The sequence below is a fragment of the Megascapheus bottae genome, chromosome 4, assembly GCF_031878675.1.
Source record: "Megascapheus bottae isolate mThoBot1 chromosome 4, mThoBot2.hap1, whole genome shotgun sequence".
In the NCBI taxonomy this organism is placed as follows: Eukaryota; Metazoa; Chordata; class Mammalia; order Rodentia; family Geomyidae; genus Megascapheus; species Megascapheus bottae.
The window spans coordinates 10,343,102-10,369,577 of NC_143512.1; the positions used below are offsets into that span (position 1 = coordinate 10,343,102).

The 26,476-nt window shown below is 40.2% G+C and overlaps 1 protein-coding gene across 5 annotated transcripts in view; it reads right to left on the bottom strand.

Moving 5' to 3' along the window:
- Nucleotides 1-26,476, bottom strand: part of Arhgap26 (Rho GTPase activating protein 26) — a 457,842-nt gene that overhangs the window by 3,884 nt on the left and 427,482 nt on the right. Inside the window, exons 21-24 of one of the 5 annotated variants that reach the window (XM_090331304.1) lie at nt 12,524-12,634; nt 12,359-12,388; nt 7,152-7,243; nt 4,121-4,328 (exon numbers count right to left, since the gene is read on the bottom strand). In XM_090331304.1, the coding sequence (XP_090187430.1) occupies nt 4,294-4,328; nt 7,152-7,243; nt 12,359-12,388; nt 12,524-12,634 (268 nt within the window). In that variant the 3' untranslated portion in view covers nt 4,121-4,293. Of the gene's footprint in view, nt 1-4,120; nt 4,329-7,151; nt 7,244-12,358; nt 12,635-26,476 lie in introns of those variants that run through there. The other 4 variants (XM_090331302.1, XM_090331301.1, XM_090331303.1 and 1 more) reach the window with 4 other exon arrangements.

The window sequence follows — 26,476 nt, forward strand, 5'->3', positions numbered from 1 at the left end:
AAGTGGTATCCTCTATTTCCTTCTACTCCAACTTTCAAAGTCTTTGTCCCTATGATGTTTTAATGTCCAAAAATATAGATCTGTTTCTGTGACATCACAAGCCCTCTCCATGGAAACCACTGATATTATAATGATTATGGGAAAATCCAGCTGAGTCTGCAGAGCAATCAATAGCAGGAAGGAAGAGAAAAGTCAGTGCAGTCTGGGAGGTCGGGGTTGTTGGTGCCTGTGTACCAGGGATAAATATATAGATCACTCTGAGACATGGCAAGCACTTATTCTAAATGTTTTAGGAAAACTCCAATTATCTGAGATAGTTTAGAGAGAATGAATTTTCCTCTGTTCCCTTCCTAGGCTAATTAAGTGCTTTCCTCAGCTTGTTTTAGAAAAGCATTTCCGTCCCAATACTACTATATAATTCCTGTTTCAGTTTGTAGGGACAAAAGCAAGAACAAACCAAAGGAAGTAAATGGGGAGGCAGCAAAAAGACTTCCATTGAGGTGTAGTGGTCAGACTTGGATAGACCTGAAATGCTTCCTTAGCATTCTTTACCAGGCTTCAAGAATAAAGCCAACATATCAAAGATCCTGTAGAGTCATGGCAACCTACACAAAAAAGGGGCTGGAGAGAAGCTATAGGTCATCACACACCACTTAGAGGCAACCTGGTCTCTGTAGCTACCAAAGTACTCATAGGATCCCCTAAGTTACACCCAGATGCCCCTGCCCTCTGAAGGGGGCAATCAAATCTTTTCCCTCCACTGGGTTCTTGTGTGGATTAAAGGAACCACTGTGGATAAATCAGTCTGCACAGAACCAATTGCTCTGTAAATGCTCCATGTAGGTGAGTCAGTAGGGAACCCCATATCACCAAGTCAGGTATGGACTAGGTAGCTCATGAGACTCTTCATCACCATACCCACTGAAGCTTCCAGAAATCTCAGACGTTCAGAACCAAAATAAATAAAACAAGACCACTTCTCAAAACAAATGATGTAGAATAAACCAGCCAACTGAGAGAGAGAGAGAGAGAAAAAAAAAAGGCCACTCCTACTTGAAAGCAGGGCTCTTGGTTAAGTTGCTGCCCCACCAAATGTACCAAGTCCATATTCTCAGGCCTTTCTTTTCTCCTAGCCAGCTGTTCACACAGCATAGGTTCTGAGGTCGTACTGCATACGTTAGAAGTAGAATGTGCAGACTAAAAGAAGGGTCAAAGGAGACTAAGGAAACTCTTCAAACTAAAAGCCATGGGGCATGCTTCACAAAAGCCTTTGTGTAAGTCTGCTCACAGTCTTTAAGCCAGACTTGGGTGAAGCACTGTGCTGGACCATGAGCATTACCTCACCTGACTGCTTATTGAAACTAGGGATCCCTGGTCCCATCCAAGTCAATGAAAATCCCCCTGGGAAGGCCAGGCATGCTGGCTCATGCCTATAGACCCAGCTACTTGGGAGGCAGAGATGGGAGAATTGCAGTTTGGGAACAAACTGGGCTTGATCTAAAAGAATAAACTGGGTGAGGTGAGGCACACCCAGGTAGGAGGCTAGTCCTCTAACATTGACCATGGCATACAGCTACATCCAACATTGAACATAACTAAAACAAAAAGGACTTGGAGGCATGGCTCAAGTGGTAGAGTAACTGTCTAGCTAGTACAAGATGGTGAGTCACTAGTGTTGGGGTAAAAAGAATTAAAATGAACATGTCTATCCTTTACATTCTCCTTTTTCCTTCTCCCTTCCTTCTGCTAAAAGGAAATAAAAATGTCAAAACTGGTATGGGAAGGGGGGAGAGAGCATGAAGAAGAAGGATGGCCTGATAGAGGTATACTTTATATACTTATGGACATTTCAGAATGAAAAACACTTGTATAATTAATTGATCAGGAAAAAAAAAGTGTGGGAGGAGAATAAAGATCAAGTTGCTTTAGAAGAAAAAAAAGAATTAAAATGATTCATCTCAGTAGTTGAGGGAGGCCCTTGGCTCCACCTTCCTCTTTCTGCTTCCTGTCTTCACAGTTAAGTGTGCAACCAAAGTCCCACCTCCTTCCCAAACAGTGTTGTGGAATCACATGTACTGCTGCCTTCCTCCTTCTTTTACAAGGCTCACATTACATCCTATATCATAACTCACAGTCCTGTTAACAAACTGCTGAGAGTGAAGCCTTGCTTCTTGATCCAAGAAGCAAGTGAATTTTAGTGAATGTTGTCTTCTGCTATGCTATGTTTTTGTCTGGCTCAACGATCTTCTATAATTCTCCTCTCATCACAGATTATATGAAATAACCTGACTTTGCTATCAAGCTGCTATGGGCCATTGATTCATTTGCTCCTCATGATTCTAGTGTGTATTATTATCATCCCAAATGAGAAAACAGACATCAGTAGTGTACACATAGTTGTAGGGTATAACTGGAGCTAGAGCCCAGATTGTCTCATGGACTCCAAAGATCCAAGCCACTCCCACTATATCCTAATAAATATTGCTAATAAATATTCTATCTGCATCCTTCCTTTTATCTGGAAGGAACTCTGATATTACCTTTGTTTTACTGATGAAAAAGTAAGGCTCCCAAATCCCCCAAATTTTGTAGCTGGTAAACAATGGAGATACATCGCAGTGAGGGGCATCTAAACCCAGAATCTATGGTCTTCAGAGATTTGCCTCGCTCAGTGCTCTGTGCATTGAAGCTGCTCCATAAATGCTTACTGAACTGAACTGCATCAGTGTCCAGCATAGAGTATAAACATCCAAGGTGTTGCAGCAAGCTGGCTGAGCTTGGCAAACATAGAGTCAATAAAAGCTGCTGCTGCTGCTGCTGCTGCAGGTATGCTTCCTGCCACCCACTCTCTCTCAGCTATGTCCTTCATATAGGCTGTAGTTCTCTCCACACAGCTTCTGATCTCTCCCCTCCTCAGCTTACCAAGACAAGGAGCAAGGGGATGACTGTGTTCTCTGTGGCTCTGACAGCTGGGCTCCTGCAGAAGGCTCCACTGAAAGAGGTATACAGACCTCCACGTAGTTAGAACACATTTACTTGTATAACAGATGCCTCCTTAAGCACCTCCCATGTGTCCCCTGGTGCTAGGTCCTTGTAGACAGGCCAGAGCAAGCAGGCGAGATTCTATTCTTGCAGAGGGACATAGTAACAGGAAAGGAGCATATGGGTTTCAGGTAGTGAAAATAGTGGGGGAGGAAAGGGAAGATGGGAGGGAGGGAAGAAGGGAGAGACAGAGAAAGAGACAGACATAAAGACAGAGATCTAGGCAGGGAGAATATAAAAATCTAAAACCTTCATGATTCAGAGAGAGGTGAGCAATGGATAGGTACAAAGGCTGTACTATGTGGGAAAGTTTCCTGTCACTTTACCACAGGGCTCAGCAAATTTCTCATCAAGGGCCTGACAATGAATATGCCTCTCAACTCTGCCACTCTACTGCCCTAGATAATATGTAAATGAAGAGGCATGCCTGGCTGTTCTAATAAAACTTTATTTACAAAAACCAAGTGAGTAGCTGAAGGTGACCTGCAGGTTGAAGTCTTCCAACTAGGTTTCAGAACATGAGGGTGACCTGGAATCAAGGGAGGAGCACCAAGATGGCAGCATCAAAGGAGGATGTGAGGATGTCAGAGGGCTACAAGGGCCTCATAGATCACTCCAGAGCAACAAGCAACCCTGGAGCAGTGTGAGCTGGGGAATAACAGAATGTACTGTTCACTGTTTGAAAGTCCCTTTGGATGCTGTGTAGAGAGGGACCAAAGGGGTCAGAAGGGAAAGACAAGGCCTGACAGGGGCTGGTGGCAAGGCCAGGGGGAGAAATGGAAGTGCATGGGACTCCTTCGAGTTGTTCTCCCATAACTTCACCCCAGGCAGCTTGTGACAATGAGGGACTACTGCTGAGGGACCTTTCCATCAGCAGAGGCACCTGGGACAGTTCTATCTGGCACTGTACCAGTATAGAGACCCAGCTCATCCCAAATGGTGATAGCAGTATCCCAAGAACCCAATTGTAGTAACTGCCACCTGATGGTTCCATGTACTGCTAATTACTCTGCTGCCAGGTGACTGATGTTCCTGAGAACACAAGTTGTTTCTCTTTTTCCTGTCTCAGTTGCTCCTAGTGAAGTAAACTGTTTCCTAGTAGATAGGCCAGTGCTGACACTGGAGTTATTTCTGAGTATTGCTCCTCCTCCCCCCACCGCATAAAGTCCAAGAGCTGACTAAGCAGATGTTCTGGAGCCACAGCTCAGGCTCCTAGCTTCTGGAGCCTGAGAGGTTAATAATTATAGAAAGCTAGACTTTTGGCTCCTGCCTCTGCATCCTGATTCCTGAAAAAGAAAATATACAAAATAAAATACAACACACACACAGACAACCAAACAGCTTAAGAGCAGTCTAACCCTATCAGTAGGGTACTTGCTTCTCATTGGCCAGATATTGGAATCTGACAGCTAAAGAGCATCCAAGCTAAGTAGCCCTTTCCTAGAATCTCTAGCAGCAAACATAGAAGAGGCAGAACTAGGGGAAAAACCTCTAACATGTGACAGGTTGTTTCTCTAGTAATGCTTGACTTCTCCTGTAGAGAAGGGAAGAGGAAATAGTGCATCTGTAGCATTTCCTTCTGGAATACACCCTAATAAAATATTCTTAACCAAATCAATCTAAAATGTGGATTAATGTTTTGTCAGATCCATCTTTTACTGCAGCTCAGTCAACACAGAGAGATGTTTTCCTTTGAGGTTTAATTTGGCCCTGCTCTTCAGGGAATTTGAAAGGTCACCGACATTGCTGGTTAAAAACAAACTTGGGTCCATGAACTCTGCCATGACTCCCAGAGATCACAGAGGACTGGGGAAGGCCTCTGACTTGTCCTATCAAACCTCTCTCCTGCTCTCATGCATCTCTATAGGCATTTCAATGATGGCAAAATAGTGGTGTGGAACTACTCATTGAAATGGCTGGGAAAACACGCTAAGGGATGGGAAAGGACCTGTGATTAAAAGTCACCAAAGACTGGGTGCCCATGGCTTACACCTATAATTCCAGCTACTCAGGAGATTGAGATCCAGAGGAGCACAGTTTGAAGTCAGCATGGGCAAACAGGTCCTCAAAACCCCTTCTCCAAGATGACCAGCAAAAAGCCAGACTGGAGGTGTGGCTCAAATGGTTGAGTGCTAGCAAAACAAGCAAATCGAGCAAGCAGACAACCATTAGTTCAATCCCCAGTACCACAAAAACAAAACAAAGCAAAGCAAAAATTCATGGAATTGAATGTTGCAGTTAAATGGATAAATTATATGGTGTGTGTGTATCTTAGTAAGCCTATGAAGAAGACTGCAATTAATAGAATCCCAAATAAGACCCACAAGCATCAGAGGTCTACGTGGGAAGAGTAGAGAACTGACAAGAGCATTGCATCCTTGCCCTTGGGAGCAGAGATTTGGGTTTTATCGGTTAGAGTTTGGGCTCTGAAGTCACTCTGAGTGTGAGGATCTGTCACACCCTGTCCATTGATAGGGAGAAGCCATTCCCCGGCTGACTATAGGACACAGGGTGCAGGCATTGCAGTCCATTCTAGCTCATCTGTCATGAAAGCTGTGTCATGTTAGGTCTGGGCTGTGACTCTTGCACACACCAATGACAAGGTTTTAGACAGACCCACTGCACCTGCCAGTCTGAAAGCACAGCTGCAGAGAGGAGAGGCAGCAGTTGACTGAGAGTTAACACTGTAAAGATTTGAGGAAAGTACAGTGCTTTGATTTGAGGAACAAGGAAGGTAGGCTCAGCAAGCCACATGCATTTTCTGGTTTACCCTGACTCATGCTGATTGAGTGTGACCTGGGAGTCTCCACGTGTTCAGGGTTGTGTTTTCCATTCTGCCCACCCATGCCTGACAACAAATGCTGTTAGGCAGAAAGCAGGGTCTACACAATTGGCTTCAAGGCTGTGGCTACAGTCAAAGGTGTGTCCCCAGGAGCCCATTTCAACTCTGGCTTGGGCTATGAAGGCCCTTTCAGTTCTAGTCAGGGCCAGGTTATCAAGGGACAGTGCCCACAGCCCAGTCAAAAGCCAGGTATGAGCTACATTAGTGAGGAAAAGCTGTCCTTGTGAATTATGTCAGAGTCCTAAGATGAGCTGAGTGATCCTAACAATAATGATGAAAATGTCCTGAGTGAGATCAATTGTCTCTATTTATCTCACAGTGCCCTACAAGGCAGGCAGAATGCCACATAGGAGAGAACCAGGGCCTAAAGATTCAGTCAGTGGCTGCCCTGCATGTCACACAAGAACAACTGGTCAATTGGATGTGTGCTATGGGGCCCACTCTCTAGTATTGTGTGAGTGCCTTGGTTGCCCTGCCTCGCCCTGTACTGTTCACTCCTCATGAGGCAGGAAGACAAAGGCAGAGATGTCAGTGAGAATGGGTTCAGGCCTTCTCTCCACCACACCCAATGCTAGGGAGGCAGGCAGAAACCAGGCAGCTGCCTTTGCTGCCTCTTTTGAGGAAAACAAAACAGACTTCTTAGCTTAGTGATTCAGGAGGCTTACCCCCAAAGGAGAATGTTGTCACTGGGAGAAAACTTGGTTGTCACAGAAACCTGGGTTCTTCAGAAGAATCTAGATTTTTCTCTTATGTAAATAATACGTTATGACAAATTATGACATCAAGTCTCACTTAAAACTCTGTTTCTTAAGGAGGAAAATAAATTTTAAAAAGGCACATGAAAACAGCATTTAGGAAGAACTACATTCCTGTTTTATAGGGTGCTATAGGAGAATCTTCTCTATGCTCCCCCAAATTGCGAAGAGGATTAATAAGAATCCACGGTGGCTGTCCTGAGTAGAGCAGGTTTCTGAAAGCTACTGCCCAGCAGGGCTGAGATTAGGCTGCTGAAGGCCTGATATCATTTAAGGTTGATCACAACTCAAGAAGAGGCTGAGGGCACACTTGTCTGTTCTTGGCAATATTCCACAAGTCTTATTGCTCTTCTCTTCTTCAGTCTCCCTTCTCTTCCATCCTTCTCCTCCTCTTTCCCTCTTCCTTCTCTCTCTATCCTACTATCTCTTGAGTTTTATCTCTAGGTAAATTTGAAAAATGCCAGTTATGTATCTGCCTCCCCTGTATTTCAGCTTGGGCATGGGAAACTCACCATTATCGAAGACTGTCCCTGCTGTGAACGAGAGTTCTGAGTCATGTTCAGCTTTGCATGCGTACAAAGCCTTGGCCTTCCGGAACGGTGTGCTGTGTGGAAATAGGAGTTTACTTAACATTTTGTTTTTCAACCACAGAAAGTCCCAACTACTTCATTTCTCTTCTTTCCTGTCCCTGCCAGTTACCTAGTGCTCTCTCATGGGAAGAGCCTGTCAAGGCCGATAGTAAAGCAGGAGACAATAAGGTTGCAAAGGCCAGGGATGAAAAAGAAGGCTTAAGTTCCAAGCAAACACACTCCAGTGCCATGTTAAGTTTTTATCTAATTATATTAGCAGGTGAGAGGGCATGCAGGACTCTGTTACTGGAACAAGAGTACTTGGGAGAGAGGGGAGGCAAAGGCAGAAAGAACCTCCAGACTGCTCTGGAGACTGCTTCAGACTGGATTCATGGAAGCTGGGGCTTAGTGAGTCAAAAAGAAATTCCAGCAAGGCCAGGTTTTGGCCCCAGTTCTCTAACCCATGAGCTCTCATGTTCCTCACTTCTCAAAGAGGCTAGATCTTACTGGTGGGGCAGCATTCCAGGGCTGGAACTCCTCAGCCCTCAGGGTAGGGTAGGGAAGGGGAAAAGGTATGTGTGAGCAGTTACACATGTGTATGTATCACACATGTAGGCCAGTATAAAGTATGTGTGAGACAGGAAGAGGTGGGGAAAGAGACAATAAGTTTCTCTGGTTTCTTCTCTTGTCCTGTACTACTCTCTGCATCAAACTCAGGGGACATTTGAAAATTGTAGATGTCTGGATCCTTATATATTAGAATTTCAAAAAAGACTGAGTGGATGTCACTTTCTAAGTTCTTCTCAAACGCAACTAGGGTTGAGAACCACAGTTCTAGAGCGTAGGTTGGAAACTTTTCTGCAAAGGTCTGGACAGCGAATTTCAACAGAAGGTAACATGTAAGTGAATCAGTGGGGCTATGTGGCAATAAAACAAATATGTGCCTGTTTATCAAAAAGCAAGGGCCACGATGTGCTAACCTGGATAGTAGAGCAATTTTTAAGAAGAGATAAATCCTATTACTGTCTGTTGACTTTGGCTTTGATATTCAATAATGCCTATAGACTTCTCAAGGGTCAGGATGACATTTAATTGTTAAAAGTTAGATCTTTCTCACAACTGACCTTTCCACAAGCCATTTAGGGAAGTACATTTAAGGGTTCAGAATTTTAAAAAGGAGCAAGAAGACCCTCTGGGTCAGACATTTATTCAAGGGACATATGTTATCTGTTTCATGTTCATCTTATCAATGGGGAGTTTCAAGGAGATACAATGCAAGGCTTCTGGGGTGCTGATTTCTAGTAGCTGGATGAGACTTGTAAAGGAAGGTTTTAGTGTTAGCTAGGGCCAGACAGAATCAGATGGATTAGGGCTTCGTAGATGATTCTAGAATTGTCATGACTTGGGGGCAGCTTCTCTTTGGAAAAGAAGAGCCATAGATGGGTGAAAGCCTAAACTAGGGCTAAGCATTAAATCTTCCAGTCTTTTCCATGAAGGGAAAATCATTTATAGTCTTATACAGTAGGGTGATCAGAATAAATGATTATCCAGAATGGTTGCTATGGAAACAACCGTTTACTGTTGTTCTCTGGATTTCTAGTAGCCAAGGGACAATGGCTGGGGGGCGGGGGGAGGGGGGCTAGGAAATTGGGTGGAAATGACATAGGGCTAACTGGGAATGAAGGAAAGAATGTTTTAGTGTTTGTCAACACCAACTAGAAAATAGCTCCAATTATCACTAAAAAAATAAGGTTCAGAATACAGGCAAATTCTGTGATATAACTAATATCATGTTGGATATGAAAGCAAAACATATTATGTGTAATTTTCCAGGAGAATAAAGTAAGTCTACTTTTTTGTTTTGTTCTGTTTTGCTTTTGACTGATTATGGGAGGAATCCCTCTCGTTTTCTTAGATTATCGTCAGAAAATTATGTGTGGGGGGGAGGGGTTGTGGCAGAGGCATGTTTATTTATTTATTTGCAGTGCCAGAAATCAAATCTGGCTCCCTGAACATCCTATGAGCCCTATAAGGGGCATTTTTAAATGAGACAAATTCTTTTTCCCCAGGAATCAGTTTGCCAAATAAAATACAGGATACCTAGTTAAATTTGAATCTCATATAAATAATGAATATTTTTGTATATGTATGTTGCTTTGCTTATATGTCTAAGAATTGTCTGCTGAAAAATTACAATTTAAATTCAATTGGATATTTTTTTTCTTAAAGTTGAAAATCCTAATCAGAAGGAAGTTTAATCTTTTAAGTTTGTCATTCCAACAAGCCCATTATTTTACAATTCCCTCTCAAAGGCTTGGGAAGTTCATTTTTGGTAGGTTTCCTAGCCAGTCAGATCTTGGCAGAAAGTTTGTGTCAGTAGTCATTGGCTCTGTCCAAACAAAATCCCCCCTACCCCTACCAAGAACTTTTAGCTCTTTGGCTCCTTACTCTCTTCAATACATCTCAACAGTGGATCTAGGGAGCCTGGGTGGTTTCAGTTGCTCTTGTCATAGTACCTTTTCAGCCCTTAGCTGGGCCTTCAAGGACATGAACGAGCTTTGGATCCTTCTGCTGGTTCATTTTTAATTTTCATCTCTGAGCATGGCATGAAGCCAGGAAAGCACTCAGAGGAGTTTCCCTCAAACGCCCTTGCAAGCTTGCAGAATGACAACCCCCTCTGTACCACACACACTATCAGGGTGGAGCCAGCTGGACCAGCAGGCTGCAGTGGTTTGGTAATGAAGGAGCACTTCTATGGGTTCAGGTACAAAGGCACATTATGGGTATGCTGCTGGAAGGTCATTGTGTTTGGAGGATGGGAGAGGAAGCCATTTCCAGAACAGACAGTAGTTCATAGAACCACTAATTGATCTCATTCAGAATGTATTTTTGAAAGTCCTGCACAAGGAAGGAAATCTAGAGTTTCATGCAGTCTTGTTTGTATGTATGGGAAACGGCCTCATTGGGCCTGAATACCTGTTGTATGCCCCAATCCCTTGCCTGCAAGAGCAGTTAAGGGATAGAACCTTCTTTGTTTTTCTGCTGGGCTACCTCTCTAGTAGTAGCTCTATCTGTGCTTACCTTTGCATACACATATAACTCGAATAATGACATCCAATTTCAATCCTTATTCTTTTTGCCTTGTCTATTTCAAAATGGCAGCTTCCTAAAGAACTGCAGAACAGCATCAGGAAATGATGCTATTCTAGCAATGGCCAGAGTGGATAGTGCTGAGTAACAATGATCTCTGTGCCAATTAGGAAGCAGAAAGAAATAGTTGAGAGAGCGAATAGTTGAAGAAGGTGTGTGTGGGGGAGAGTAATATTTTAGGACATAGGAGTGGAGATAGATGCCTGAGAAGTAATAGGTGTGATAAATAACTGATACGAAAAGTAAATATATTTAAAGTAGGCAATGGAAAGGTCTCCCCCCATCCCTGAATTCTTTCATTGTCCTGGGTCTCTTAATCTATTTTCTTTAAGGAAAAAATGTTTGAAGGTTAAGATTTTACTCATTTTGGTGAAAATGAACAAGCTCTATTTTCCTAATGCCCAAGGTTGTTTATTCAGTGAGTAAGGAACTTTAGAGGTGACTATCTTTGGTTATTATAATTCTCTTGGTCTAGGGCCTCATGGGACAATGAGTGATCTCAGAAAGTAAATATCTCCAATGCCCAGAAGATGTTAAAGATCAGGATTATGGGATCTGATTTCCATCTTATGTATTGAAGAGAAAAAAAAAGAGTACATACTAAAATGTTATCTTTCCCATCATCCAGGATAAAGCTAAGTGGACAGTTACAACTAGCCTGGAAAAAGAGCTAGACTTTAGGGCTGGGAGATGCTTGCAACTTAAAGTTAAGATTGCCCATGTATTTGGAGAAAAAGTGCTAGGCTGAGGGGGAGAACTCCTAAATTCTGCAGTGGGTAATATTTTAGTGAAGGGATTGTCTTGGTCATCTCTTTGTACCTTATTTTCTTTTTCTACAATAGGATTCAGGCCATTTCTTTTCTCATTGTCACAGGAGGATAGAATGAAATAATACATGTAAAATGCCTGGAGGGGAATAAAGTTATGTATATATCTGTATATATAAATAGTGGGGGAATTTCTTTTTTAAAAAGTGAGAGTCAGCTTTATAAATTATTTAAGCCTCTCTGCTAGACCCACCCTTTAGGAGAAAAAAATGGATGAGGAAATCCTGCCAAAACCCAAAATGTTATGATGGTTATAATTAGGCTCTACATTTTGGTTCTCTGAAAGAAGACTAAGTTTGGGAGGGACTCATACTTGGAGCCTCTACAGGAGAGGAATGTTGTGGGATTGTTATTCATTATTTTTTCAATTTAAGAGTTCTTTTTCTACAAAGAACTCCCCAGCAAAGAACCATGCCACTTCATTGTGGAGGTCATTAAGACAGGAAAGACTGTAGCAGGTCCCTGGAGAGAGTTGGGGTTCTCACCCTTAAAAAAGAGGCAATGCCTAGTCCCACAAGTACTCAGCATTCATAACCCACAGCCACAGAAAGCTGAGATCCCAGATGATTCTTGGAGTATAAGGAGGGGAAAGAGGCATAGCTACGAGCAATTTAAAAAGCAATTGCTTCATGGTCTGGTCTCAGTAATAATGTGTCAATGGTCAGGAATGGTGACCCAATGATACCTGATAAAAATGAGAGAAGAAAGGGCTGGCCCATGCCTTAAATTTATGTTATTTATTTATTGGTTTGTTTGTTTATTGGCAGGGTCTCATTTTGTAGCTCAAGCTAGCTTCAAATTTATGATCATCCTACCTCAATCTCCCTAATTCTGGGATTACAGGAATACACACTATACTACCATGCATAGGTATCTTTTTTTAAATTTAATTTAATTTTTTTATTGTCAGGGTAATGCATAGAGGGGTTGGAGAGTTGATATAGCTCAGAGAGGCATGAAATAGGAGACTTATTCAAAAGGTACCGTGTTTCCAGATTTTAGGCACTAGAGATGAATTCAGAAACTTGCATTAAGATTAGAAAATGATTACACAATGCCATACAATGGCTTTGGTCTTTGAGGCTAGAACCACAGGTGAGCAGAGGAAACCCCTGTTGGCCCTAACCAGCTGTGCATGGACAGGAACAGACTGGTCATCATCCGTAGTTTTACCTGAAGTTGTCACGAACCGCTTCTTCTGGCCTGTCAAAAAGCAAGTGCAGGTTTGGATGGCAGGGAACAAAGTTGACGAGGAGGCTGAACACTGCATGAAGAGAGGACCAAGCCAATGAGAGAACAACGGCAGCAACAGAAAACCAAACAAACCCTGCAACAGACCTGATGGGGGATGAGTCGCTGGACGTGGATGAGGTGGGCATAGGGCTGGATGGTGCCGAGAACATGGGCCAAGATGGCGAGAGGGGTGAAGTTGGGCTTGGATTCGGGGGGCTGCAAGACATAACAACCAGAAAACTTGTCAGCACATAGGGAAACCACAATGGGAGCACAGGAGGCAAAATGATGGGTGCTGGAGCAGAACATAGAGCACTGAATCCAAGGATGTGTGGCCAGTGCCATGTCACAGCTCCCCAGGCCATATTTCCATGCCCTGCAAGGAATACAGAGCCTCAAAGTGCCTGTCTCTGTCCTGTAGAACAACTGCTTTTTAGGTAGTAGGCAGTTCTCCACTCATGTCCATTGGATTGTTGACCATCAGTGAACAATAGCCTGAATCCATGCACATGAGTTCCTATACTGATGTCATATTACCAGTCTTGTTCTCACATGGGGCTCATATGAAACCAACCTTCAGCCTCATTCTTGTGTCTTTAAAGTTATATCTCAGCAGAAATGACCTTTTTTTTCCTTTCTGTGCCACAAGGGCTATTCAGGCAGAACACAATTTCCTGTTTATATTTCTAATGAAATGGGCAGTATGTCATTGGTGCTCTGAAGAACTTCGTTAGAAGCATGACAAGGATAGAGGTAGTATGGACACACACCTCTGAGGTGACAGCATGAAACTATGGGCAGTGCTCTGTTCTCCAGAGGTTTGACGCCCAGGTCTACCCTTTTTCCTTTCACGCATTGGACATTTTCTTATGATCAAAACTGGGAAGGAAATTTTTAAAAAAAGGAATCAGAAACTTAAATGTGTCTGTCTTTTCTCTGGTGAATGGGTTTGACCAAGGGTTTGGGGAGCAATGGTTGGAGGTACTCACTAAAATAAGATCTGTGGATTTTAATTGGTCAGGCTAGCCTTTTAATTACAAAAACACCTGAGACACCTGAGCAGCTGCGGAAATCGCATAAAGTCACAGACAGTGCAAACACTGATGGCTAAGACATGGGAAACCAGCAGTCACTAACAGCCTCTGAATCTTAGCTGATTGCTGAACTGTGTCCACCAAACTCTTAATGGAAGTAAGAATGACAGAAATCCAGCCCAAAGGGAAAAGATTTCCAAAGCAAAGTGGGACTTAGCAAAAACACATAAATGTCCTACTTAATGGCTCTTCTCTGGAGTTCCACTAATAATGAACACTTACAGAAGCACACAGTAAAAGCCAAGGTCAGAGGCTCATCAGATATCATCAGATTAATCTGATTAAGGATTTATTGCATGTGATGATATTGTGTGTATTTCTAGACTATAAATTCCATGAGGGTGGGGATTTTTTTTCTTTTTGCTTCTTGTATCTTCGATGCCTACAAAAGTGCTTGCTGTGCTTTTATTTGGGAGATTACTAATGAGTAAACTAATGAATCTCAACAAGCCCACACACAGGCACTATTAAAATTTCCATTTCATAGATTGAAAACTTGGGCTATAAAGCTTGCCTAAGGATACCTAGCACAAAAACTTCAGTGCTGGGTTTCAAATCCCAATTTTTTTGAGCCCAAGCCTGAGCTCTTGGTGCCAATATATTGTTTCTAGTCTTGCTTCAGAATTTGCTCTGTTCCTCTGGGTTCATAACAGAGCCACCATAGCATAGCAATCTTCCTAAGTTCTGATTCACAAGTTTCCTTTAGATGTCTACCACATTTTCAAGGGAGCATGGGAATATGGTAACAGCCAGACTCAATAAGACTCAACACATTGTAAATTCCAGCAGACTCCATAACCCTGCCTTCAGTGCTCTGTCTGGTAGATTCAAACAGCAGATGGAATTCATATAAGAAAAGAAATGAAATTCCAAGTGTATGATCCATGTTTAAAAGTTTTTTTCTCAATCCAGCAAGACTTGTCATTGAGTACTTAGAATGATTAAGACAATAAGAAATTTGCTTCAGTCCCTGACTTCAAAAAGTTTAAAATAGGGGCCGGAAGTTTTGCCTAGTGGTAGAGTGTTTGCCTAGCATGCACGAAGACCTGGGTTGGATTCCATGGTATCACATACATAGTAAAAAACCCAAAGTGGTGCTGAGGCTCAAGTGGTAGAGCTCTAGCCTTGAGAAAGTCCAAGGATAGTGCTCAAGCCCAGGACTGGCCAAAAAAAAAAGAAGGGGTAGGTTTTTTTAAGTGTAATAGAAGATGATAAAATTCAATCACTGAGGGAAGTAACTCTACTCTGAGTTTAGTAAGTAATCACACATGATGGTGCTTTGAGTCCAAGGAGCAGCAACACCTTACTTCCATGATGTAGTCTTCCCTAGTTCTGAGCTAGCAAGAGATGTCTCTCTCAGTCTTTCAATACAACAAGCAAGGCCTGACAATCATTTCTAAACTGCAGACAAGCCCAAGAAGCTGAGAAATATTGGTAGTAATCTGGAGGTTCCAGGGAACAATTCAAGCCTGGAGGTTTAGACTAATCTGTTTCTTTGGTCAAGTGTCCTTGAATAGTTAAAAATAACTTTTATACATAGGAAAATACCTCCAGCTTCCTATTCCATTTAGACCAAGAGTTATGCTTTTGGCTAATGGCATAGTCAGGAATCTATTCTAGGAACACAATATGAGTTCTGATTTTTTTTTCCCTCGCACATCCTCAATACCTAAGTGGTTTTTGGCCAGTATTGCAGGGCTGAAGTTATCTGGGAATATGGTTAGGATTCAAGGTATCCAGAACTGTTACAGGAAGTTATCTTCAATTCTCATGTCAATTGCCATAGTTTCAAGTATAATTTTTAACAACAGAATTTCATTTGTCCATTTTGCAATGACATTTATTGGCTATGAAATAAACACAATTTAAATTTTATTACCAGTACATTTTATAGTACCTCTATGAATTTTTTCAACTACTAAAAAACATATGCCTTTTGTTCATTTGTACTTCAGGGATGTGTCACAAATGTCACTACCAACAATGCTACTCCATATTATTCTCTATTGTAATGATGACCATAGCAACAGGAGGCTTGTATACCTAGAAATGATCCTCTGAAAGACACTGAGAGAACACTATGCTTTCCTTTTGATACCATTCATACAACATGTAAGCTAAAAAAAGGGCAGATAAAACATGTAAGAAAAAACATGTAAGAAGAAGATAATAATAGCCCATCATTGCACCAGCTTCAATTCTTCCTCCAGCAGAGTCTGGTGACAGTATTATATACTAATAGTTAAAAAAAAACCCAACCAATCAAAATCTAAGATAAAATAGGATGACAGCAACAACAACAACAACAACCTGGTAAATATCATTCTTGGCTCTAAAACCTTCAATAAAGAATTCTCAACCTCTTTTTCCATTAATGAAGCCAAAGATAACAAACAATTGAGGCTAAGATAGGAGGAAATAACTTTCTAACTACTGTTTTAGCAAATGATCTGCAAAGGTTTCTTTTGGTCCATCTGGGTATTTCTGAGCTGAATGCCCCAACACATTTTCACCCTAAATATTCTTGGGGCATTGCCAAGCCCCTTATCAAGGCCCAACTATAGCAACAACAGGAGCATCAACTTAAGCTTGAAAGGAACATTTGCTGATCTGGTTTGTGTCCAATTGGAAGACCTACAGTATCAGCTGCAGTTTTCTGGCCCTCAGTGTCCTCGAAAGGAATCAGACAGTCCTAGTCAGTTCTTCTGACACTTATGGGACAGTGAAAGAAAAACGGTTTAAGAAGATAAGGCTTTTAAAAGGTTGGCAGCATTTGGGCTTGTAGTTGATAGTTCAAGTACAGTGTGTAGCAATATCACTAGCTTGACACCCTTCTGTGGTGACTCATTTGAAGGATGGAACATCAGATGCACTGGCCAGAGCATGCCTGCTCCCACAGGCTCCCAATGTGAGCAGGAAGACACAGACCCTCTAGAGATGCACAGAACCATGACACAAGAGGAAAGGTCCTCTTACTACAGAAATAAGTTGACCATTAAGGAGAAAGTGAATTGTTCTAAATAGTACCTTTGCAAAGAACTGAAAAATTCCAGAAATCAAGAGGAAAAGTAATAGAGTTATACATAATTTATATTACAGATAACCATGGTTAATACCGTAGCATACAGCTGATAATTTGGGGTGGTCCTATATGCTTAATAATATTTTACAAAAAATTACTTAAAAAAGATTTCCAATGTCATTAACCAGTCCTTGATATATTTTTAAATGGCTCCATGGTATTATGTTGTGTGGCTTATGTAACCATTTTTTTACTCTGTACGTTTGGATAACCATCCCCCTTTACTACTATAAATAGTGCTGCAATCACACCCTTGCGGAGGTTCACTGCCTGTGTCACCAATTGTTTCCTTAGCAGAAATTCCTGGAAGTAAAGTAAGTGGGTCAAAGGCTAGAAGCTTCCTTTAAGGATCTTGATATATTCTGTCATGTAATTTTTCAAAAAGACTCTTAACAAACTATACTCCCATTATATTTGACAATTCCTTCATAACATGGCCCCACCAGTACTGAGCACTTTAATTTGGAAAACTAGGCTGAGATTTTTTTTATTTTATTATATTTAAGTTTACCAAGGTTGCTTCTAATCCCTAGCACTTCCAATGATGTATGAATGAATATAATTCCCTTTTGATGTTCTGTTTCTCTCTGGAAGCATGGTTCATTTTCCAAAGGGCATTCTGCCAAGAAGGTAGTGTGGGGAGGATACAGGCAGATGGAGAGACAGAAAGTTTTAACCTGGGGAAGACTCCTAGACTGATGGTGTGACTGTTTCAAAAGAAATTAGCAATGAGCTTAGTCTGGGACTCTGAAAGACTGGACTAAGCATGAGAAATAAGATACATGAGAGAGCCAAGAGTCTTGTGCCAGTATACAGAAGAGAAGACACAGAAGTGGCATTTCTATTTTGTTGTCAGGCAGTGGTGCAGTATCTACAGCTCAGGTTCCCAGCCAGACCTAAGCTAGACCTATGGCTCATCTTAATGACATGTCCGTCCTTCCATTAAGACCTAGAATTGAGAATAATGCTATTAAATTCAAGGGAAGCTTCTTCTATCTCTACCACTGTTCTCCACAATGAAAAAGAGTTAATTTTATGCAATCCTACAGATTCTTACAGAATCGAATCTCATATCAGCAAACCGTTCTTCCTTAGAAATATCTTTCTAACCAGGCACTGAGAACTTATGTCTTTAATCCTACTAAGGAGGCTGAGATCTGAGGGGTCAGGACTCAGGCTATCCCAGTCAGGAAAGTGCATAATGGTTGTTTTTCTTTTTTTTGGTCGGTCATGGGACATGAACTATGGGTCTGGGCACTGTCCTTGAGCTCTTCAGCTCAAGGCTACTGTCCTACCCCTTGAGCTACAGTGCCAATTCCAGTTTTTGTAGTGGTTAATTGGAGTCTCATGGTCTTTAGTGCCTAGGCTGATTTTAAACCTCAACCTCGGACCTCAGCCTCCTGAGTAGCTAGGAAGATAGGCATGAGCTACTGTACCAGCTCCATGAGACTCTTATCTCCAATAAACTACTCCAGAAATGGTATTGTGGCTCAAGGGCCAGAGCACTAGACTTGATCACAGAGATACTTTGGGATAGAGCCCAGGCCACTTCAAACCTCTGGACTGGCAGGAAAGGGGAGAGAGAGAGAGAGAGAGAGAGAGAGAGAGAGAGAGAGAGAGAGGAGAGGGAGAGGGAGAGGGAGAGGGGAGAGGGAGAGGGAGAGGGAGAGGGAGAGGGAGAGGGAGAGGGAGAGGGAGAGGGAGAGGGAGAGGGAGAGGGAGAGGGAGAGGAGAGAGAGAGAGAGAGAGAGAGAGAGAGAGAGAGAGAGAGAGAGAGAGAGAGAGAGAGAGAGAGGGGAGGGGGAGAGATTTCTGTCTTGACTTAAGACACCATAAAAGGAGAAGGGAAATAAAATTTCTCAGCTAGGAAAATAGGGCCAAGAGGAGTACTGTTAAATGGCATAGCCATGAATCAGAAAATAAAAACTGATTTTTTATTAAAGAATTTATTAACATTGATTTTTATATCATATTTCAAATGACATATTTAACAAATAAGTATTCAAGAAGGGAATCTCTATATACAATCACTGGCACTTAGATTTTAGAACATAAGTGAAATTAGGCTGAGGGTTTGTATGTTGTAGAGACATATTAATCTATGTATAAAAATATTATGTCTATAGAGTCACAATTTTTTGTGTCTATGTAGTTGTGTTTATATTTCCAATACCATGTCCATAGCACTGGGTACATGAATAATGATTCCTCACTCTTGTACTGTTTGGATCTAATACCCACATATTAAGGATACCATGGGCCTCATTCAACATGATTCGCTCTAGACTCATCCACTTCCCTGTGAATGCCATTATTTTATCTTGTCTGTTGGCTATGTAGAATTCCATTGTGTATATATATACCACTTTTTTGTATCCATTCATCTGTAATAGGGCATCTGGATTGTTTCCATTGCGTGGCTGTTGTGAATAGTGCAGAGATTACCATAGCTGAGCAGGTGTCCTTATCATATCCTGGGATGTTCATGATAGATGCCCAGGAGTGGTATGGTGGGATCACAGGGAAGGTCTATTTTCAGTTCTTTAAGATACCTCCACACTGCTTTCCAGAGTTGCTGAACTTGCTTACAATCCTATCAGCAATGCAGTAGGGCTCCTTTTTCTCCACAACCCCGCCAGCATCTGTCATTGTCTGAGTTCAAAATCTTGGCCATTCTTATTGGGATAAGGTGGTATTTTAGGGTTGTTTTTATTGCATTTCCTTTATGACCATGGATGATGAGCATTTTCTCATATGCTTTACTGCCATTTTAACCTCTTCTTTTGATAAGTCTCTCTTTAGTTTCCTTGCCCATTTAGGAATTGGTTTGTTGGGTTTGGGGAAGATTAGTTTCTTGAGTTCCCTGCAGATACTGGATATTAAGCATTTGTCAGATGTATAATTGGTAAATATCTTTTCCCAGTTGGTTGGCTGTCTTTCTACTTTAGTAGCTATACTTTTATCTCTGCAGAAACTTTTTACTGTAGGTAGTCCCATTTATTGAGTCTGTCTCCAATCTGTTGTGATCCTGAAATTCTGTTCAAGAAAATGTTGCCTGTGCCTATGAGTTCCAGTGTGACTCCAACTCTATCGTGTAGCAATTTCAAGGTTTCTGATCTTACGTTGAGGTCTTTGATCCATTTTGAGTTAATGCTTGTGCATGGCAAAAGGCTAGGATCAATTTTTTTAGTTTTCTGCATGTGGCTGCCCTGTTTTGCCAGCACCAATAATTGAGGAGGCTGTATTGTTCCACGGTATATCTTTGGCTCCTTTGTCAAATAGAAGTTGACTAGAGGTATGTGGTTCTATTTCTGAATCTTCTATTCTGTTCTATTGATCTTTTGGTATATTTTTGTGCCAATACCATGCTGTTCTTGTTATTATGGCTTTATAGTAGAGTTTGAAGTCTGGTATTGTAATACCACCTGCATTGTTCTTTTTGCTTAGAATTGTTTTGACTATTCTAGGTCTTTTCTTGTTCCATATGAATCTTCGGATTATATCTTCTATTTCAGTAAAGAATGTCTTTGGGATTTTGATAGGGATTGTATTGAATTTGTATATCAATTTTGGCAGTATAGCCATTTTTACTATATTGGTTCTCCCTACCCATGAGCATGGGATGTCTTTCCATTTCCTGGTATCCTCTTTAATTTCTTTCATTAGGCTTTTATAGTTTTCACTAAATAATTTCTTTACATCTTTGGGTAGGTATATTCCTAAGTATTTTATTCTTTTGGGGGCTATTGCAAATGAGATCATTCTCTTGATTTGGCCTTCTGTTTGTGTATTGTTGGCGTACAAGAAGGTTACTGACTTTTGCAAGTTAATTTTGTATCCTGCCACTTTGCTAAAGTGGTTTATTAGTTATACGAGTTTGGGAATGAAGCTTATTGGGTCACTCAAGTAGAGGATCATGTCATCTGCGAATAGAGATAGTTTAATGTCTTCTTTCCCTATGTGGATCTCTTTTATGTCTTTCTCTTGCCTTATTGTTCTGGCTAAGAGTTCAACACTATATTGAAGAGAAGTGGAGAGAGTGAGCATCCCTGTCTAGTTCCTGATTTTAAGGTAAATGGTTCTAGTCTTTCTCTATTTAGTATAATACTGGTTGTAGGTTTGTCATATATGGCTTTAATAATTTTAAGGAATGTACCTCTTATTCCTATTTTTTCTAATGCTTTCAACATGAATGGATGTTGTATTTTGTCAAATGCCTTCTCTGCATCCAGAAAAATTATCACATGATTTTTATCCTTAACTCTATTGATATGATGTATTGCATTAATTGATTTGTGAATGTTAAACCAGCCTTGTATCTGTGGAATGAAGCCTACTTGATCGTAGTGTATAATTTTTAAAATTTGTTTCTGCATTGTGTTGGCTAAAAACTGATTTTTTAAGTACTGGAAATTTAAAAATTTGTGCTTGTGAGTGTCTGTGCCTGTATATACATACATATACACATGTGTGTGTATATGTATGTCCACTCAAGCTTTTAAAACACAGACATCCTATACACATGCCACCCTTCTAGAAATTTCAGTATGTACTTCACAAACTTTATAATTATGAAAAAGATTCCCACATGTTCTGTGTTCTGCTCTGACTTGCTAGTAAGCATAAGTATTTAGACATTCTTTCCTCTGATCCAATGTAATTATATATATATATATATATTCAGAAAGTGGCAGAGTTCTATTTCTTATTTTAATGACATTAAGTGGTGAGATCCCCTCAAGGTCTTAACAATTATAAGCAGTTGCTTAAAAAATTCCTTTAAAAGGAATCTGCATTAAAAGTAGTTTGACTAATTTAGAATTAAGTTTTTTTCCAGCATTAAAATATTTCTGAAGGCTAAGTTTCAAATGAATTTTAAATTCAGATGTTATGGAGAGGAATGGTCAGTAATTCCAGGGTTTGAACAAAGTTCAAAATCTTAAAAGATAGGTCACTTGATGTTCTTAAGATATCCCCCATCAATAAATCGAACCTTTTCACATAGAACAGTACAGAAATACAAAGTAAAGAAGAAAACTCTGGATGTGAAATGAAGATGCCTGAACAACAATCCTAGTTCAATTGCTCACTGCAGAGAAAAAGGAAATGTCTCAAGGGAAAGAGCCAGAAAGGTTAATAGATGCCAAATGCATGTATTGTGTGCAAAACACACAACACTGATTGAGCTCAGTATTTTTACTTGTTGAACCTAAGTGGAATTGCTCTGTGCTTTTCAATTCAATGTTCAAGTGTATCAGAATTGGTTCCTAAAATGAAATGTAATTACCTTCTTTCAACTAAAAAAATTGCATAAAGTATGAAGTTACTGGTAGGGAAAAATATAAAACATTTTGGAGGCACTATAAAATGTCTATATGATAATACTTGCTATTTCAAACAATTTGAACGGTTGCTTAAGAAATTTCCATTTTCCCTGAGTTGGCATATTACTATATGAAACTGAGTATTTATATAATAAACACTTTGTGCTTCTAAGACCAAATTCATTCATTGTAACATACACATAAAGAAAAGATATAGTGCTGTTATGCTGAATCTTCTGTTCAAAGCTCTAAGCTACATCTATAGTCCTAATGTCAGGGATACTTCAACGTAAGTCTTAAACTCTTCAAGCAAAAAGCTGTCTGTACTGTAGGAGATAGAGGATGGGAAACTGCATCTACAGGCATGAGTTAGGAATTCAATTTTAACTTTTTGTTTGTTTGGCTTGATGCTTTTTCATAGGTTTATGCTACATGATAATACTCATATTCTTCTGTAAACAGTGCTATAATAATGAAAATATAATATGAAAAAATGACACTTGACCCCTACCTCATACCAAACAAATCAACTGACTTCTAGATTGACTGTAGATCTCAATACCAAAGTCAAATAATAGAGATCATAGGAAAGAGTAACTCTAGGAACTTAACAGTTGGGATTTTCCCAGCAGAGCATAAAGAGACAAAACTGTAAGGGAAAATGCTGGGTATAATATTTAAATATTAACTTTGAGCTGCATGTGGTTCCAGTCCCAGAATTTGGGAGGCAGAGGCATAAAGATGATACATTAAAGGCTAGACCAACAGAGCTATACAGAGGACTCTGCCTCAAAATAAGTTAGAAAATCAACATTAATATTTTTCAGCAAAAGATTACATAAAAGAGAGCAAGAAAGCAGTCTACAGCATATAAATAAAGGGCACATAATTAGAGTATATGAAGAACTACTACTAATTGGAAAATAGGTAAGACATTCTGTATTTTGTATTTGGTAAATACAAATTAAAATCATAGTAAGATGCTACTTAATGATGATGCACAGAATGACTAAGTCATAGGGTCCCATTCTCTGTGACCCTACGGTTCCCTTCTTATAACAGATCTATACCCTATGAGAATGTGTGTGTGTGTGTGTGTGTGTGTGTGTACACAAGAGGACTCGTATAAGATGGTACAGAGCAAATGATTTGAAAAACCCTCAAGTTTCAACAGAAGTAGAATGGAAAAATGATTTTAGAGTCTTGATACAATCAATGATGCACTCTAGTACAATAAAAGTGAATGAACTGCAGGTACAAGCAACTCTTCAAAAAGTTGAGCAAAAGAAACAAGACTCTAAAAATAAGCAAATGTTACACTGAAGGATACATACTGTCTCTTCTTATATCTAAATTCCTCATTTGCAGACTCACCTACTCTCTCAAATACACCTGTAACACAAAAATAAATACCTGGGAGCTTTCAAGGTCTTGTGAGGACATGTGCAGAGCAGTGGAAAATCTGAGTCACCCAATAAGCACAACTGAGATCAAATGAGGCAAGCCAACCTTCAAGTTTCAGCTATCATACTGTAAATAAGCTTGCTTTCGAGGTCTGCTTAGTGCCAGCTTTCTGTGCTCCTTATTCTTCAATAATTTTTTATTTAAAATGGCCCCTAGACTTGTCTCCTAGGAATCTTACCCCATATTTCTTCTAGAAACCATGATTGGTATTTATTAATTCCAGTGATTGCAGTGACTATACAGTGATTGTATTGCAAATATAGAATCAACTGTATGCAGGAGGTAGAAACATGAAGAAAACATGAGCATTGATTAATATAAACATCAGGCTAGGGGTCAGTGCTGTGAGGAGGGAGATAAATAGGACAGAGAAGCAGGAACTGCAGATACTGGCAAGGTTGTCCTCTTATTCCAGCAGGGGCAGTAGTTACAGGTTGGCTGCTAAATAATGATCAACTTATGCATGTGTATCTTATATATTTTTCTCTATAGAAGATATTTTCAAAACTAGTATAAAACTTATTTAGAGATAGTAAGGACATCAACACATCAGAAATTCTGAGCAGACAGTACAATGTTCTAGTTATTCCTGCCATCCCTCCCCAAATGCACAATCTTGTACTTAAAATATTTTCCATAATATTTTATAACAAAAATTAATGTCATAATGAAAAACAATCTTCCCAGATATCTAAAGTGCTAACTGTGCTCTTTAGAAGGCCAGAAGATAGTGTAGACTTTGTTCTACGAATTCATAGATCAGGTTGCATAACACAATTGGCAGCTCCCAACTTCCACTGTTCTCTACCTTTCAGTTAAATGCAAACAAACATTGAGCAACTTCCATATGTAAGTTGTATCATCTCTCATATCACAGATTGCTTAGGCTGGACAACTTGTGAACAACAATGGCTGAAAGGCCCGGCCATCTGGTATATTTTTTCTGTATAGTCCATTTTAGGGACTGTTTCCTGTTTGGACTAGTGGGAGGAAAAGAAGGGTAAAGGATTTAATAGAATCTAAATGTCCATTGCTGAAAACAAAAGAATATGTAAAATTAGCAGTGGTAGCCCGAACTACAGTTACTCTGGGGAGGGAGAATTCCCTAAATTACTTCACTATGGTTAGAACTTTCAGCAACAGAATAAAGACTTCTGACAAGGGTGACGGCTAAAAGGACTAAGTTAAATTCCTGCCTCTGTAAAACCTTGGTCCGGATACCATGGAAGGCATATGAGAGATAAGAAGAGATGAACTCTGATGAAAAGGCCAATAGCCTCTCTTTTCTTTCTTCCAAGCAAATAGCTGACTTCCCTCTAGTTCTAGTGTTTATTCTGTAATCTAAACATGTGGGAAATGTTTCTGATCTGATTTCAACCACTCAGATTTCTCTACTTATTTCTCCCCTGCTCTCTACACCATCTTGCTTGCTCTCCATGGTAACTGTGGAGAATGTAATCTCCCAGGACTCATGGTGATCTATGGCTCCTTGTTCCACTGGTTCTGAGGAGCTTACTGACTTGAATGGAAAAAATTCTAAATGATTTTCCAGCAAAGCTACCCTTTCCACTAGAGGAAGAAAAGTTTTAACATCTGTGAATAAGAAATAAATACAGGAAAAATGCTTTTTAAATTCTTTTCTATTTCTTGTGCTTTAAAACTTAACCGACACAGTGAAATCAATAAAGACAGAGTAAAGAACCATTCATTTGATCTCACAAAATGAGACTTTCTGTTCACTCCAAATTCAAGATGAATCCTTACTCTGGATAATATGAATTGCTGAGCAAATGTAGAGGACACACAACAAAAATTAATGTAAATACCTAACCATTCTCAGAGACTGATAATGTGACTAGGTCACTTCTCTGCTTAAAATACTTCAGAGCCTCCTCACTGTGCATAGGATCATTCTCCAGACTACTACAGAGATCTCTCACTCTGGGTTGAATAAATAGCATTATCCTGTTCTTAAACTTCCAAGTATCTACCAACTGTAAAACTGATTCCCTACTCAGGTGGGGTGACTTAAGAATTTCCAGGTTATTCCTTTTTACAAGCTCTTGTATTTCTCTTCCTCTAGTTCCTTGAACAAGTTATTCTTTATTTATAACTAAATTTATTGAGTATTCATCTTTCATTAAACTATAAACTACAAAAGGAAATCCATGCTATGCAAGAACTTGTAATTTCATTACAGCAGTAGCACATGATCAGGAAAAAGGGAACTACTAAACAAAATAATAGATACTCATATGTAAATGTAAAATGAAACAGTTCTTTTTCCATCTTTTGGGAGGGGAATGGCAATTAGAACCTCATATAATTAGTGCACCTAATTTTTTTTGCCAGTCCTGGGGCTTAAACTTAGGGCCTGAGCTTTGTCCTTGGGCATTCCTCAAAGTTAGTGCTCTACCAGGTGAGCCAAAGCACCACTTCTGGCTTTTTCTGTGTATGTGATATCGAGGACTTGAACCCAGGTCTTCATGCATGCTAGACAAGCACGCTACCACTAGGCCATGCTCCCGGCCTCTAGTACACCCAATTTTTGAGTAATGCATATAATATGAAGTCATGTTGTCTCCCTATAATCAAGGGAAGAAGTATGTTATCACTAAACATTTTCTTTTGTTACCCTGTTTTCTGTTTTGTATTTTTGTGGTAAGAACATAGATCATGGGACCGACCCTTATGACATATTTTACAGTGTTTTTCATAACTTACTGTCAATTACATATAATGTTGCAGAACAGATCTTTAGAATTTACAAGTGTCTTGTTTATAATTCTGTACTCACTGAACTGTATATATACATATATATACATATGAGTATGTAAGTATGCATATATATATACATATATATATAATTCTTCTCTACCAAATATGATCCAGCGGTTTCTGTGTCCTATCAATTTCACTGCTGGAGGGGCATGTAACTCAGGCCGGCCAATCACTATATTCCCAACCCCTGGCCCTGTCACTTATTCTGGACAGACACACAACCAGTGATCACTTCCTTGATGATACTAGAATTTGAACTCAGGGCCTTGCAGTTGCTAGGCATGCTACCATTTGAGCCACATGCCCAGCCCTT